The following is a 17,691-nucleotide window of genomic DNA, read 5'->3' as shown; positions in this document are numbered from 1 at the left end:
AAAGAAAAATCAATGGTTAGTATAAATATTCTGGGGTGGCGTGGTAGTTTAATTAAGAAAAAAAATGCAGTAATAAACCCTAAAATCAATGTCTATGCTCAGGACAGCATAATTTCAAAACAAGTTAGGAACTTGGGAATTAAGTTCTGGAGAACCAAATTTGCAGCTGTTGGTCAGAGTGCTCTCCAACACTTGGAAGCTAATCCCAAAAAGGCTGATGCCAGCCCTTGGGGATCTGCGCTGGTCTGGGAGTCTGAACACAGACCACGTGGACAACTGTGGCCATCAAAACCATTTTGTGTGCTGCCACTTCCAGAAGTGAAATCTTAGATAAAACCTAGAAGTGCAATCTTAAGTAAAATCAGTGCTATCTGAGAAGAGGTGAAATAATTGTATAGAGTCAAACTGTGCTGAATGCAGCATGGTTTTTGTCAGGACAAGGTTCAATTGTGCAGAATCCTAGAGTGGCTTAAGTAAAGCTGAATTTAGTAATGAAGTAAGGTTTTAGAGCTGAAGGAAGGTTTGGGGATGAAAAGCACAGCACAACCTTTTACAGATTGCTTTAGTAAAGCGTGCACCTTCTCTAGTACAAAAAATTTTAATTTCTTGCAAAAACTGCTAGACTGACAAAATTGAATGTTCATTCCTCTATTTATTGTATCTTAACAGAAAAGATACAGCATTAAAAATAGCCAAATAAACTTTTTCTTTCTTTGCCTGCTCTGACTCAGAGAGATTACATTCCATGGTAAATTTGATTAATTTCGTAATTTGCCTCTCTAATGAAAGAGCACAGAAAAATGTCAATACTTATGAGAATTTGGTGGGTGTAACGAACACCCATTCGCATCCCACCTGTCCAACCCCAGTGATTTGTTTCACACAGATCACATATGTTGCCAGATGACATCTTCTTATCACTGATGCTGATGACATCAGTGCAAACTAGACTTGAGGAAGTTTTAGTAACTACTACCTGTTTTATATATTTAATCTCCACCAACCTCCCCACTTCCTCCTTTCGAATGGGACCAAAAGAAGAAGTGTCCCCACACGCTACGGAAACTTGCTCTTGAAAGATATTGCACTGACTTCTTTGGTCACGAAATATGTCAGTGGTCAAATATTTGGCTGTCCATAGGTCACTGATTTTTATTTCTTTATTTACTTTTTAACATTCACTTATCACCACCCACCAGCCCAAAGTGCATATGAATCACTGAGCTGGAGATAAAGAAATGTGTGTCACCTTCCCAGCACCACGCAGGGCCCCAGACATGTTATTTCAGTATAGCACTTGTGCACGCCCTAATTAACTTTTCATTAAGTTCCTTGATTTTGCCAATAATCTCCTTGGATTCCATAAGGCATAAAATGGTATTTCCACAAAGATAGAACCCCCAAATTTTTATTTGATTTCTGGTCTAGATCATGTTACCATTACATGTCTGAAAGAATGCTCAACCAGATCTAAGAGCAGTAACAAAAATGAATGTAAGAATTTATTATATTTGATCTACTACCACTGGCTGATGGACAACAATCCGAATAAAAAATGCTAAAGACTGAAGTTATTTTTACGCTTATTTTAAAAAGGGGAATTTGCAAACTTCACTACTAGCAGACAGCTCAGTGATGAAAGCTGTCTCTGAGGAATGTAAGATTATGTGCAATTTTCCTTGTAAAGAACAATCCTTTTCTTTAAATCAGCATGTTTGATAATTCTACAATGTACTGCTATACCTAGCTACCTATGCAATTTGTTTAAAAAAAAAAAAAAAGAGAAGAGCTAAATAAAATGTATTCTTTGAAATTACAGGCTACAGGCATTAACATCAGAACCTAGTGGCTCTAATACGATCATCAAGCTCATCCTGCAACCCATTTCATGGTTACAGTGAGACTAGAACATGCTGCTTTTGAACTAAATAATCACACCCAAAAAAAAAAAAAAAAAAAGAGAAGAAAGAGCTAAATAAAATGTATTTTTTTAAAATTACAGGCTACAGACGTTAACATCAGAACCTAGTGGCTCTAATATGATCCTCAAGCTCATCCTGCAACACATTTCAGTTAAAAAAAAAAAAAAAGAGAAGAGCTAAATAAAATGTATTCTTTGAAATTACAGGCTACAGGCATTAACATCAGAACCTAGTGGCTCTAATACGATCATCAAGCTCATCCTGCAACCCATTTCATGGTTACAGTGAGACTAGAACATGCTGCTTTTGAACTAAATAATCACACCCAACTCTCTCAAGTTAGTAGGAATGGAACACTGGGCATATAATTTGGGCAGTTCTTGCTTTGTATAAAAACTTACAGGAACAGGGTATGGCAGAAAAAATACCTTCATTCCTATGACATACTTACATGGAGTACGTTACTGAGGCTCATCAATCGCGAAATAGCCGCGTTGAACAAATGATCCTTTGTGAAGCACTCTGTTACCTTGTATTAAAAGAAAAGGTTTGTCACTAATTATGTAAAATTCTCAAACATGGAGTACCTTACCTCTTACATGAAAATCACTTTGGCATGCAAACACATAATATATGCAACCACATGTGTACATGGGAAAATAATAATCATATAACAATTCAGTTGACTTGCTCTCCCTCTGTTTCAGGATTTTAAAAGCTTAAAATCGTGCCAATTAAAACTGTGTATTAGTAATCACTATTTTCTTTCACAAAATATCTTCTCTTTGCCCCTACAGGAGGCCTTCATACTTGTAAATCCAGTTATGCTGTTGACAGCTTGTCCATCTATAGCAAAATTGTAATTCTAATGTCTGTTAAAACATTTGGAAGGTTCCTCACCACAGGATTTAAATCAGGAAAAGTTTTTATCAGTAGAAAAATATTTTAAGTTAATTTTGCAGGTATTTATGTCTCCCGATAATTGAATTCACACTAATCACAGCAGGAGACATCATGTAAGAGGAGATGAACAATCATTTCAATAACTTTTTTTTAGGATACACTAATATATTTTCTCCAACAACTTTTTGTTACTCTGTTAAAATATTTGGAAGGTTCCTCACCACAGGATTTAAATCAGGAAAAGTTTTTATCAGTAGAAAAATATTTTAAGTTAATTTTGCAGGTATTTATGTCTCCCGATAATTGAATTCACACTAATCACAGCAGGAGACATCATGTAAGAGGAGATGAACAATCATTTCAATAACTTTTTTTTTTTAGGATACACTAATCTATTTTCTCCAACAACTTTTTGTCATTTGATATGAAACAGCAGGCATGAAAATGAGGTGTGAAGCCAACAGATGAAAAGCTCTTGTTAGGGATAACCTGCATAACTCACCTATAGCTTTGCTACTGGAAATGGAGTTACTCCAAACCCAGACTGATAATATTATAATGACAAAACACTTCATCCTTTGAAGGAGCCACACAGCAGTGAAATTTTGCCAATCTTACTATTTTGCAAGACTTGTGTCCCACAAGATTTTTAGGTAAACACAATTAGTAAACACAATTACTTGTACAGAAAATAATTCACTTAAAAATTATTTTATGAGCCACTCATCAGGGGAAAAAAACTTTTGGCTCTCTAAGTCAAGCATACAGTTTTAGCATGAGCAGCAATTTATTTAGTAATTTACAAACTATGTGTCTAACCTCAGATATCACCAGATTCTTCTGTTCCCAGATCTTTCTGGCTTCAGCCTTCTCTTTCTTACTCAGAAGCTCAGGATTGGGTACAGTTCCTGAAGTCCTTGCTTCAATAAGTTTGGACACAAGTGTCCAGAGGCGCGTCTGCCATCTCTGAACACCAGGCATAGCATCAGCTGAGATTAACCAAAGATTGAAGAAACAAATTCCAGTTACAACGAATGAATCCAAAACTTGAAAGGAGAGCAAACAGGAAACTGAACACTAGAGTAAAACATTTTAAAAAAACCCCACCTGTATTTTAAATACAGCAAAAAGACTGTGTATCACTGAATTAGCTGCTCCAGAGGGAATTATGTACCTGTGTGCTGTTAGGGATGTGGGAATTACAGCTTGATTCTGAGTGTTTGGGGTTTTTAAGAGAGATTACCTCTTCACGTACGTACTCTGTACTGTTCTGATCAGATGATGACAGAAAGCCAAAGCACACTCCTCCAGTACATACATCAGTGCCATAATATGTAACTAAACACATATGAATTTAAAGGGTGACCGACACCAAAGGCTTAGTGCAGGCTGAACTAAGTAGCAACAAGCTAACACGAGAAAGAATGAAGAAATATACGTTTTTAAATCAGACACGGAGAGTTTTATTAAAGCCTAATGCAACAAGAGGGCTAGATTTAAACGTATCCATAAGACTACATTAAAATGTATGAACCACAGTAGATAAATCAGTATCTGTCAGTATGACAAACTGCATGATGGCAGTAAATAAGTGTGTAGGAGGGTAAATCTTATCTTTTTCAAGAACTAAGCTCATAAAAATGTCATGAGAGTGCAATAACTAATTACTAGGAACTCTGATTATCTTCTTATGAGATTCTTCTAAGAAGTATTTTATGGCCCTGCTTACAAAAGCCATTGCATACATGTGTAAAAAAATGGAAATAAAAAAAAATTGCAAAGTTTTATCTGTAAACTGATACGATTTTTTAAAAAATTATGATCAACAAAATAAAACAATCATTTTCCATCATCAATTGTAGCTAATAAAAAATAAGAGACTGAGGTCCAGGTTTGTGGAAGAAAACACTACTTAAGAAGTATTTTCCTCACATGCTTTCAGCTCGTACGAGGTAAGCAGCTTGAAATAATCTCGCAAGTCTGCCTCTCAGACAGCTTTGCGACCACCTCTCTTTTAAAAGAAACAAAAAAACCCCCACCCTGCTCGTTATACTTTTTTTGATTTAATTGTTTCAAAACTTCAGCATCAAGAACTGTATTAATTTTGTAACACACTAGAAAAAAAAACAAACAACCAAACACAAAGCAAACAACAGAAACAATCCAACTTACTCTTAGCATCCCACAAAATATCTTGTTCTGGAGGAGCAGCAAACAGAATGTAAAGACGTAGGGTGTCAATGCCATACTCTTTCACTAATTCTTCAGGGTCTATTCCATTGTGCTTAGATTTGCTCATTTTTTCCCAAGCAACTTGGAGCTTCTCACCAGTTTTTACGTGAACTGGTTCAGTTCCTAAATATGAAGACATACGCAAAACATTAAACCAAATTTTGCTCATTTGTAACAGCAATTAGTTTTGTTCCCTAAGCATAAGAAAAAAAACCCCAACTATTTCTAATGGGGTATTTTGGTTTCCAAACAGCTTAAAAAGAAAAAACTCCCATTGTAAAAACCCTCTTTCCTCCCATTTTTTTTCCTACTTTAATGTTTTAACACAACTAATATTCAAGTACTTCCATTACATCATGACAGAAATGCTGCTTCTACCATTTGGAAGCTGTATCTGGCACTCACAGTACGTGCTACTTTGATACCCCCTGAGATTTAAGCATTCTTATAACCATGACATTTAAAACCTCCTAGATAGGTGTACTGATTTGGCACAATTCTGACCTGCACTTAGCTTTACAGATTTACAGCTTTCAATTGCAGTTAGTTATCCTGACAAGAACGTGCCTTCTGTTGCATGAATTTAGAGCTGGAAAGGGGCGTTTATACTTATCAGTGCCATCGAGCAAAACACCCTGCTACAGAAAAGCCCTAGTTTTTCTGGAAGAAAATAGGATAGCAGACAGCGGTAAACATAAGGAGATTTGCTTGCTTGTTTGTTTTTTAACAGACTTATGGAGTTTTTATGCAGGAGAACAGTGAAAATGAGGTTTTGTGCAAGGAGTGCTGAAAGGAGGCAAATATGGCCAAACCATTCTTGTTGGTACAGGTCTCCAAGCCAGGACTTGCTGCTCCAGCTTATGCAGTGAAGGCACTAGACAGAACTTGAGAAAAATCACTTTTTCCGATAAAAGTTTTACATTCCTAATATCTACTGAACACACCAGCATCTGTGTTAGCTTTGCCATGATGTTTTTGTAGGTTGTCTGTTTGCTGGGACTACTAGCTCCGTTCAGCAAGCTGCTCAGCAGTGTCTTAACACAACTGACTTCTGATCTTTTGGACTGTACTGGAGCTAAAATACTACTATAGCACTGTTTCTGTGTTTGGATGCAATTAAAAGCTGCTGGATTAGTAGGGTCTTTGTGCCCTCAGCAGTGCATATGAATTCAAGACTCATAGAAATTGCTCTCCAGTTTAAATATTACAGGAATTGGTTTTCTCTTCCAGATTTTCCCAGCATTGAGACTTGCACACCAAAGCAGTCCCTGACTTGCTGGATGCACCGATGCTGATTTTCCCCCACAGTCTCTCTTACCAGTAAGATCAACCTCCTCCCTCTTCAGACACTGGCCTGTTGTTGTTAGCCTGAACGTCTGATTCTTGATAATACCTTGAACCAAAAGCTTATGAAAAGGCTCCCTAAGGATGGAAAGAGAAAGAAACTTGTCCGTTGAAAAGAGCTGTGAAAAGCATACTTTATGATAAGCCCCAGGTGTTGAGCCAATCAGCCACAATTATTTAATGAAACAAGAATTTCAAGTTGACTATACTTAACTGGTTGTCACCTTAGAAAGAGTACTTTGTGCATTTAGTCATGGTGACTGGCTGACAAGTGTATTTATTTGTATTCTGCACACATTCTTGCATCCTGATTTAGTACTGAGTTATTCTAATGTCACTTTTCAAATTAGCATATGGATAATACACAAAATTTTCCTGGCGAACAGTGAAATTTCACTAACTTCAAGCTAAATTCCCATGTATAAAAGCGGCCAAGTAGCTGGCCTCATTGTCTTACAAATACATAGTTCTAGGCTTCCACATTTTACTTCACACGTACAAGAAAATCCTAATCCAAACCACTACTCACTTTTACAAAGTCATTTTAGTATTTTACATTATTAGGCAATATAAATTATATGAGAATTTATCCCATTATTTAAACCACTGTAATTTATTTAATAATATAGTTACAGTATTATTAAATTATATAACAATTATGTATGTTTTAACTGTATTAAAGCAGATATCTTCCAAGTACTACTCTTTAAACCTTTTTGATGACTCTGAAGTGAAGGGATATTTGAAAGAAAAGCTTTAAACCATAAGAGAGAAAGTGACAGGCTCTATACTTCATCTTCAACGTATTCATATTTGAACACATGCATAATTTGTATACTTCTAAATATTGTGCAAGTACTGCCACATAGTCTACCATTCAGTCACCAGGCAGCACTAGTCTCTACCATGCCACCTGCTTTAATCAACGATAATAAGTCAGAGTAGCAATTCAAGCACCTCTAGAAATATTTATCCAAACAATATTTTGTAGATGGCCTGAAAAACCCTGTTGTTTAGAAATAAATTAAAAGAACTTATAGAGAAGACAACTGAAGACAATTGAAATCAAATTCAGACAGTAAAAACAAGAAAATGTATGCTAAAAATAGAAGGTAATAATTATCTAAAATCTCAAATAATTATCTCAAATTATCCAAGTGAATTAGAAGATGAAAATCTTGAACAAAACCCTTGTAATCCTATCATCAACAAATGCTGCATAAATGCTCCAGGAGAAAACTGTTCAGGATAAGTTTCCTCTACAAACTAAAGACATTACACCAAAGAAAAATAAAAAAAAAAATTTCCTCCTATCATTCAGAGTTCAGTCTGGTTAAGATCTCAAACAGTTATTAAAATAGCTACACTTGCAGCTATCTAAAATAAAGCTAATGAGGTAGCCAGAACATCAAAATCAGATAGGGCTCTCCACTGGAAGTGATTTTTCAAGGAACACTTATTTTTAATGACAAAGAGTTAGTTTAGATCATATGCCAAGTTATTAAAAGCTGAATGCAGGAATGAGCATTTCCTATTTTTGTTTATGCTGACAGAGGCTACAAAAATGCAATACAACATACATTACCAAGTATGGGGAAAGAAAACCCCACGCCTTCCTAGTGGGAGACCGCAAGAGAATAGAAACATGCCCAAAATGAGAAAACCAGAGCCTGCCTAACAAACACAGGGCTCAGAAACAAATTGAGCTCTGTACTGAATTTCTCCTGATGTGCAGTGATTCTGCCAGTGTCGTGGTGGCTCCATCTCATGGTCACATGTAAAGTTACACTTTCATTTACATTAATAAAACCACACAACTAAACCCATCTCCAAAGCAGGCGATGTGTTTCTTGGCTGCTTGACTACCCAGATGTTGCCTCCCAAACTTCTAGAAAGGCTGAGAGAGCCCATCGCTCTGCCCTAGAGTCCAGACAAGACCTTGGTCAGTCACTGTCAGGTGAGTTCTGGTGCTGTCAGACTTATCTGTCACAATCTGGCAATCCTGTTAGAAGGCCAGAAGCGATTGGGGGATGTGGGAGCTGATCATTTTAGGCAGAAAAAAGATCAAACAATATTGAATGTGATTTTACACAAAGGCTGAGTGCTTTTACTCAAAATCAAAACTAGTGATAAAGTCCCTAATGAATGTAGAGAAGCTCTAGCATCCTTCCTTTACAGAATAAGCTATTTCTGTCACACACATATTTATTGTGTAATACAGCGACGTATAAATAGCGTCTTCCTACTCAACAGATTTGCTCTCTCTTACAGTCAAATCTGCTGACTAAATGGCAACAATAAACTTTTTTATTGCTTTATAATCCTTCGGAGCGTGCTAGATTCCATTGACAATTATCCATCAGGCAGAACTGATTACTGAAGTCGAGGGAAGAGCCAAATTCTGTGCAACTTGTACAGCTAATGATAATACAGTTGAGCAGGTGTAACCGAGTGTGTCAGCACACACTCGCCACGGTGGATTAAGCTGGAAGGGATGAGGAGGTTGCTGGCCCCAGCTGCCAACGGCTGGGAGGACGGACTGGCTTGTGAGTTTAATTCCAGAACCAATGTGCTTTACCCACCAGAGCGCTAGAACAAAATGACATCAATTTCAGCTTAATCTGTTGTCACGTGTACCAATACCCAGAGGGTGCTATTTATTCTGCCTTGTCATTACTGTGGAAATGAGTAGCACTTCCCACCATCTACAGTTGAAGGCATCAAAAAAAAAAGCACTTCCCACCATCTACAGTTGAAGGCATTAAAAAGAAATAAAATGAAAGATCATGCCCCACCTTCAGGGGATATTTAAACTATATTGACACCTTTACAATTTTAGATGCCTATAAACATTGCATCTTCTATCAAAGCATGTGTTACATCTGTAAATGTATGTATGTAATCTGTAAATGAATGTAAATAATATTTCTCTTGTAATAATGTACATCACATGTAAAGAGATTGCTTTGAAAATCTAAACCGTGAAATTTTAAACTTCTGTTTTCAACCTCATTATTATATCAATAGCCATTAGTATAGAATTAAAGACTATCGGGAAATACTTCAACGGATTTGGAAGCAGATAGAAACAAAACAATGAAAATTTCCATGAAGAAAACCCATCAAAATGAAAAATTACAACAGATTAATAGGAGAATCAGAAAAATTTGTCAGGATACTAGATAGCATTTTAAATGGTGGCAGCTCTCATTAACTGAGATGTAGCAGAATTTTACTACTTTAATCAGCGAACAAGATCTAGACTACTAGAGGAAGACTGAAAATGCACAAGAGGGCAGAGTTTTTTAACATTTTAATGTTTCCCCTTGGAGCTGTGGGCTTCGACACCATGACTTCAAGCTTCCTAAAAATAAGCTTGTTGCTTCTAATCACCCTTTTCAGATTTCTCAGACCAGCCCTTGAGCAGTCCCAACAGAAGACTGAGCAAAAGCAGCTTCTGACCAATACTAAAATGTATTTAAGATACATGGCAATATTTATAAAGCAGTTGAGATTTCCACATCAAAACAAAATCCTAATTTGACTTCATGCCTTAAAAGCACCTAATGCTGTAAGCGTGTAGAGCTAAAGCAAGCAAACAATTTTGCGCATGATGATTAATTTGTTACAGTCCTCTTGCATCCTGAGCACAGGTATAAGCCGTACAAACAGCAGACCCGAGGGGCAATGCTGTAACATGTCTTCACACGTGCAACAGTTCTTCAGATTGTATGTGGCCTCAAAGGAATTCTTCACAGTCTTGTAAACTACTTCTACAGAGAGCATTTTTTTGTTTTCTCTGGTGTTGTCACTAAACATCCTTAGTGCTTCTGGAGCTTTTTTTTTTTTCAATTAAGAGGTTTTTTCTGCAATTTACCGTATTTAGACCACTCCAGGCACAGTACTTTGGTGCTAGTCCTGTTACACCAGACTATGAATAAAACAGATTTCAAATTCATACAGCTAGAGAATCAGAGAATCTTAGAATAATGTAGGTTGGAAGGGACTTTTGGAGGTGATTTGGTCCAGCCCCTTTTTCACAGCAGACCTAACTTCAGGTTGCTCAGGTTCTCATCCAGCTGAATTTTGAAAATACCCAGTGATGGAGGTCCCACAACCTCTCAGGTCAAACTGTTCCAAGTCTGACCACCTTCACCGTCAAAATTATTTTCCTTCTATCCAGTTGCACTTTGATGCAATCTGTGACTATTATTTTCCTCCTTTCTCTGTACATCTCTGAGAAGAGTCTGGTTCTATAATCCTCCTGTGGTAGACTGAGATTACACTCCTTCCTTAGCCTTCTCCAGGGTGAACACACTCAACTCCTTTCACCTCTCCTTGTATGATACAAGCTTCATCCCCTGACCATCTTAGTGCCCCTCCACTGCACCCTCCCCAGTCTGATAAAGTCTCACATGCTGGGGGGGGTGGGGGGGTGGGCCTCAAAACTGGACACAGTATTCCAGATATGGCATCCTGAGTGATGAGGAGAGATAATCAAAGGTGGATATGTTTTTGCTAATGTAGTGCAGTATACTCTCAGGCCTACTGCTGACTCCCATCTCACTTGATGTTCACCAAAACCCCTGTAGCCCTGCTGTGTTGTGCTGCTCCTCACACAGTGAGCCCAGCCCTGTCTGTTTCCGTGGGTAATCTGTGGGTAATCTCCGTGGACAGGACTCTGCATTTCCCTTTTTGAACTTCATAAGATTCCTGTTGATGCTCCTCACACAGTGAGCCCTGTCTGTTTCCATGGGTAATCTTCTCCATGTACAGGACTCTGCATTTCCCTTTGTTGAACTTCGTGAGATTCCTGTCGACGCTTCAGATTTGCTCCTCCAACTTGTCACAGTCCTTTGCGCTGCAGCCATGCCATTGAGAATATCCATAGCTTCCCCCATGTGCAATGAACTTGCTGAGGGTGCAATTTGCTCCTCCAACTTGTCACAGTCCTTTGTGCTGCAGCCATGCCACTGAGAATATCCATAGCTTCCCCCAGTGTGCAATGAACTTGCTGAGGGTGCGCTTTGTCGCACTGCCCAGGTTGTTGATGAAGATGTTAAATACAATCGGTCTCAGCAGTGACTCCTGAGAAACACCACTCACAAACAGCTGCCAGTCTCTATGCACAGCTCTCTCCTTATCCACAGAGACATCATCTCACCAGGAAAAGAAAGCAGATGAAGCAGGGCATAATTTCTCAGTAAATCCATAGTGGCTACTCCCAGTCACCTTGTCTCTCATTTGCCTGAAAATTACTACCAGGATTATTTGATTTAAAATATTACTGGGGACCAATATGAGGCTGACTGGCCTATAAGTACTCCCCTTTGCCAATTCTTGAAGATGAGTTTGGCTTCTCCCTTTCTCCAATTAACAGGGACATCCCCTGATCACCATGACCTTTGAAAAACAATTGACAGCAGCCTCACGATGGTAAAGGCCAGGTCACGATGGTGAAGGCCAGGTACCTTCAGCACCCTTGGACACATCCCTTTGGTCCCATAAACTTGTACATGCCTGGTTTACTTAAGTGATCCCTAACTCAATCCTGCTCTATAGTGGGTAGTACCTCTCTCTCTCAAGTTCTCCTACTAAGCACAAACCTTGACAGCAAAGGCCATGGCAAAAATTCTCCTTTGCTACCAGGCTCTTTGTCTGATTTTGTATCTGGCAAACATTTTCCTTGATGTTCCTGTCAATATATCTGCAGAAGTCATTCTCACTGCCTTCATATTCTTCCCCAGCTTCAATTCTAGATGAGCTGTGGCCTTTTCTAATTCTATGCTTCCAGTTAATGCTTCCACACTCTTCCAGGGGTAATCCATCCTTGCTTCCCCTTTCCCTGCACTTGTTTTAGTGCTTGAGCTCAACCAGGAGGTCCCTTTTCAGCCAGCCTCCACCCCTCCTCATTTTCTTGCACACCAGAGTGGATTGTTCACTTTTCAAGCAAACCTCCCCTTGTGATCTTTGTGATCTCAGTTTACAGTAATAGTACTTCAGCCACCATAGTTAACGTTGGTTTGGGAGGTGGAGGAATTTGACTATCAAAAGAACATTTTGCTGCTGTGCATTACAGCTCCACTAGATGGCTGACAGGATTGCAAAGTCTTTTGTAGAACTGACAAGCCTGAAATTGCTTGCAAGGAAAATCTCTGAAATCCTCTGCTTAAAGGAATCGTGCCTATGACAGGAAGGGTCTGCTTTGAGATGCCCACGCCCTCAGAGAAGGAACAGCCCTCCTGCTGCAGCTGTGGAACCTGGAGACAACAGGGTGAAACACAGGTACACAAATCACCCACATCCAAAATCTCAGATACAGCTTTCACTGCAAACTATTTTGCAGGCAAGAATGAGTGATGAAAATGCACTGCCTGTTTTCATCAAATGATTGTGAAACAACAGGGAACTAGTCTGCTGGCTCCACTAACCCATTTTTTCTGGCGCACAGCTATTTAAGTTATAGTTTTGTAATAAAACTGCTGCATTCAAGAGTTCAATGCCATGTGTATGTAGGTTCCTCCTTTACATCAAGCTTTTAGAGTGGATACTAGTAAGGAATGAATGCATAGGAGTTTCCAGATGAGAAATTACTGAGCAGCTGCTCTCATTTTGACTCAACCTATTCAAATGTCTTTGCTGATGACAGAACTGGACAGAGCAAGGGGCAGTATTTCACCGTTCTCACACCAGTAATCCTCCCTGTGAGCCATTCTTGTGATGACATTTTAGGGTAAAAAAAAATTCAGTGGGAATGGGGATGAGAAGCTGGGAACCTGAGAGGACAAAGAATAGAACATCAGATGGCTCACCTTCCTGCCTCAAACTTTACCTTTAGCCAAAACAGAGGACAATGAATTAGGCTATAGCAGCATCAGCAACAAGAGTAGTTAAAAGGAATTATATTAATGACTTTAATATAAGTCATTAAATAAAAAATAAACTGACAGCAGATACATATACTGCTTTTGCTCATCAAGAACTGCTTTGCACTGTTCAGCTCCAATACTGCAGTGAATTATAGGGGTGCTGATTTTTCTAAATATGCACAGTTCCACTGAAACTAGCAGTATGACTGTGCATGAAGTTACCTGTTTTGAAATAACAGCACTACTCAGGATGCCTGAAGTTACTAGTTTATGCAAGCTTTTGCAGGCTGAAAAATCTACAGCAACATTTTATCACTTGCTCTGAGCCAGTTAATACTCATGTAATTAAAATGCTATGTATGTATGCATACAGAAAATGCATCTGACTGTGAGAAACTAAGTAGTTAGCCAAGACTGACAAGCAGGAAAATTCAGGCTTACTCAATACAATGTTCTATCATGATAACAATGTCCACTAACACTCTTGCTAGTCAAATGAAATATGAAAGATTTTTACAGAAATATATAAGGCTTACTTGTGTTTTGTCATCTTTAGGTCATGGCAAAAATGGCTGAAAAACCTCGCATAGAATAAGTGCATAACTGCATGCTCCTTTCCTCCGATGTACAAATCCACAGGCATCCAGTAGTCTGCTAAGTCATTATTAAAGGGCCTGAAAAAACACAATTATGGAAAAAATACAGCACAAAAAAGAAAGATTAGCTTTTCTAAAGTAGCTCATCGTACTTGACTTAGACACCACTATTTACTGAGAGCTATACATGTGTAATAAAACTTTCGCTATCAGATCTCTTTAATTTTTAAGAAGTAACATGCTTATTAAATTACAGACAAAATTTTAATTGCCTCTGAAAAGCAGATCCACAAAAATATTATTTTCCTATATTTTAGGGAAGCAACCAAGATTACACATACGATACTTGAGAAAGTCATGAAAATATTTGCTTGCTCTTTAAATTATTTTTTCATAAATACCCTGTGGCTACTTTTAAATTTTTTAGTATTTATCAGGTTTTACATAGAAATATATTACAGTGAAAGACAAAAGACATGCCCACTAAAAACAGTTCATTTTTTTTTTTTACTTGGAAGTTTGCATTGTTGCCATTAGGGGGCAATGAAGCAGTTTACCGTCAGGTTGCAAAACATTTTGAAGAGTCAGATGGGTCGCTGTACTCCAACGGAAGGATGTTCTATGAATTTACAGTAAATTTGTCATTTAGAGCATATTTACCATGTCGTTGGAGTGCATGGTTTCCTAGTACTGCTTACTGCTCTTGTAATAGGCTCCTGCCTTCAAAATACCATTTGTACGTATGTTCTTCTTTAATGTATGTTTTATGGACCCATTCTATCAAATTTACCTGTTTTTTCAGCTTGTTTGATTATTCCATCTGTATTTTCTGTAATAGTAACACTTTTTTCCTCACAGGTGAGCTCGGAAGCAAATCGTGTATCTGAGACTCAGGTCTTTAGTGGAACAAATCAAAACTAACTTGTTCACAGGGTTCCCAAATCAACAGAGCAATTCTCCCAAATTCTAGACCAGTGAAATATGACTTACAGAAATAAAGGGTTTCGTACACCCAGCTTAGCTAAAAAACCACAAATAAATAAATCAAATGGAGGTAGCAATCTAGTGCAGAAGTCCATAAAAATGATATTTCAATATAAAACAGATTTAGCTACACTGAAGTGTTACTTCAACAGCTGGATGTTACATCTGCCTATTTCATCTTCAACTTCTGGAAAAGCACTTCTTTCTCCAAGCACAAAAAAAATTTTAAACCATCACCGGGGAGGAAGCAGTCTGCATAACTTAGTAATATTAATAATAAATTCACAGCGTCACTCAAAAATAATTAAAATTATTGTGAAATAAAAGTGCCCACAGAAATATTTCTTTAGTTGAACTAAACTGGTGCTGCCAATATAAAAAAAAAAAAAGCAAACAACTATACTGAATCACTTGCTATGTACTATCTACACAGACACTGCTCTGGACAACAAATAAATCCCCAAACAGCCCTGCATGTCGTATCAATGTCTAAAAAATGCTACTCTTTCTACCTTCCTCAGACTACACAATAGAGCTGTTCCACTAAATGCTCTTTGGAAAAACCAGTGCTATCAGCAGCGCCACTACAGGCAGACTCTGAAGCAGAAAAACAGCTAAATAATTACATCTATCATCCCACCCTCTCCATGCTGCAGCCACTAGTAAAAAAACATGAAAAATCTCCTTTCATTAATTTTGCATATAGTCGAAATGCCGACACAGCAGGAGCTTGCTGCGATGCCACTTCACTTTAGGTCTGTGTGTGAGGAGGCAGCAAGAGTTACCAGAATTCAAAAGGAGAGAAATGAGGTGCTGTTCTTGGCAGCTGGATGTTACATGGACTATTCCTCCTCTTACTGTCAGAAAAGCACTGTCTGTCCACACACTGAAATAGGCAGTGCATTGCCAGGGAGGGTACACTCCATGCAACTTACCACAGTCTCTAAGAGAGTCGTGGTAGTCTGTCATTCTTGATGGCATCCTCCACTAAGGACTATCTTCAGCTCCTCAACTGAACATTTCCTCTGTGCCTTGCCCCACAATCACCTTTCATGTACACTTCTTGCCCCTTGCCTCGTAACTCCTGTGCTTACACGGCTACCTCTACACCTTCTGCTCTTGTAGATCTCCTGCCATGGGAGCAACCAAACACCACATTTTTAGGGCAATTCCTAGTCTACCCTGTGCTGTGCTCAGGCCAGAGGACAGGCACAAAATCAGGGCAGCCCAGGGGTTTATGCTTCTTTCTGCGAAGGCAGCTAGAAGCCAGAAACACCTAAGTGTCTGGCCTCTTTCTTCCTTCCCTTCTTCTGCTCTCTACAACTACCTGAAGAAAGGCTGTAAAGAGGTGAGGGTTGGTCTCTTCTCCCAAGTAGCAAGCAACAGGACAAGAGGAAATGGCCTCAAGTTGCTCCAGGGGAGATTTAGGATGGACATTAGGAAAAATTTCTTCACAGAAAGGGTTATCAAACATTGGAACAGGCTGCCCAGAGAAGCAGTGGAATTGCCATCCCTGGAGATATTTCAAAGACAGGTAGATGTGATGCTGAGGGCCATGGTTTAAAGGTGGTTTTGGCAGTATTAGGTTGATGGTTGGACTCAATGGTCTCAAAGGTCCCTTCCAGCCTAGACAGTTCTATGATTTTGATTCTATCCTGTGCCATGGCCACTCACCCCAGCCCCGTGCCTGCAGCCCTCACCTGTCCCAAAAAAAAAAAAGCAAACAACTATACTGAATCACTTGCTATGTACTATCTACACAGACACTGCTCTGGACAACAAATAAATCCCCAAACAGCCCTGCATGTCGTATCAATGTCTAAAAAATGCTACTCTTTCTACCTTCCTCAGACTACACAATAGAGCTGTTCCACTAAATGCTCTTTGGAAAAACCAGTGCTATCAGCAGCGCCACTACAGGCAGACTCTGAAGCAGAAAAACAGCTAAATAATTACATCTATCATCCCACCCTCTCCATGCTGCAGCCACTAGTAAAAAAACATGAAAAATCTCCTTTCATTAATTTTGCATATAGTCGAAATGCCGACACAGCAGGAGCTTGCTGCGATGCCACTTCACTTTAGGTCTGTGTGTGAGGAGGCAGCAAGAGTTACCAGAATTCAAAAGGAGAGAAATGAGGTGCTGTTCTTGGCAGCTGGATGTTACATGGACTATTCCTCCTCTTACTGTCAGAAAAGCACTGTCTGTCCACACACTGAAATAGGCAGTGCATTGCCAGGGAGGGTACACTCCATGCAACTTACCACAGTCTCTAAGAGAGTCGTGGTAGTCTGTCATTCTTGATGGCATCCTCCACTAAGGACTATCTTCAGCTCCTCAACTGAACATTTCCTCTGTGCCTTGCCCCACAATCACCTTTCATGTACACTTCTTGCCCCTTGCCTCGTAACTCCTGTGCTTACACGGCTACCTCTACACCTTCTGCTCTTGTAGATCTCCTGCCATGGGAGCAACCAAACACCACATTTTTAGGGCAATTCCTAGTCTACCCTGTGCTGTGCTCAGGCCAGAGGACAGGCACAAAATCAGGGCAGCCCAGGGGTTTATGCTTCTTTCTGCGAAGGCAGCTAGAAGCCAGAAACACCTAAGTGTCTGGCCTCTTTCTTCCTTCCCTTCTTCTGCTCTCTACAACTACCTGAAGAAAGGCTGTAAAGAGGTGAGGGTTGGTCTCTTCTCCCAAGTAGCAAGCAACAGGACAAGAGGAAATGGCCTCAAGTTGCTCCAGGGGAGATTTAGGATGGACATTAGGAAAAATTTCTTCACAGAAAGGGTTATCAAACATTGGAACAGGCTGCCCAGAGAAGCAGTGGAATTGCCAT

The 17,691-nt window shown here is 39.1% G+C and overlaps 1 protein-coding gene across 2 annotated transcripts in view; it reads right to left on the bottom strand.

Annotated features, from left to right (window-relative positions):
• The window catches only part of LARS2 (leucyl-tRNA synthetase 2, mitochondrial), a 128,668-nt gene that overhangs the window by 16,295 nt on the left and 94,682 nt on the right, over window positions 1-17,691 (bottom strand). For both annotated transcript variants that reach the window (XM_014960599.1, XM_014960591.1), the window contains 5 exons: window positions 13,807-13,944; window positions 6,376-6,479; window positions 4,998-5,180; window positions 3,645-3,814; window positions 2,374-2,451 (listed from right to left, as the gene is read on the bottom strand). In XM_014960599.1, coding sequence (XP_014816085.1) covers window positions 2,374-2,451; window positions 3,645-3,814; window positions 4,998-5,180; window positions 6,376-6,479; window positions 13,807-13,944 — 673 coding nt within the window. The remainder of the gene's footprint in view (window positions 1-2,373; window positions 2,452-3,644; window positions 3,815-4,997; window positions 5,181-6,375; window positions 6,480-13,806; window positions 13,945-17,691) is intronic.

This window comes from Calidris pugnax, unplaced genomic scaffold (genome assembly GCF_001431845.1).
Source record: "Calidris pugnax isolate Ruff unplaced genomic scaffold, ASM143184v1 scaffold62, whole genome shotgun sequence".
NCBI classification, from domain to species: domain Eukaryota; kingdom Metazoa; phylum Chordata; class Aves; order Charadriiformes; family Scolopacidae; genus Calidris; species Calidris pugnax.
This window is presented reverse-complemented; position numbering and strand designations above follow the sequence as displayed.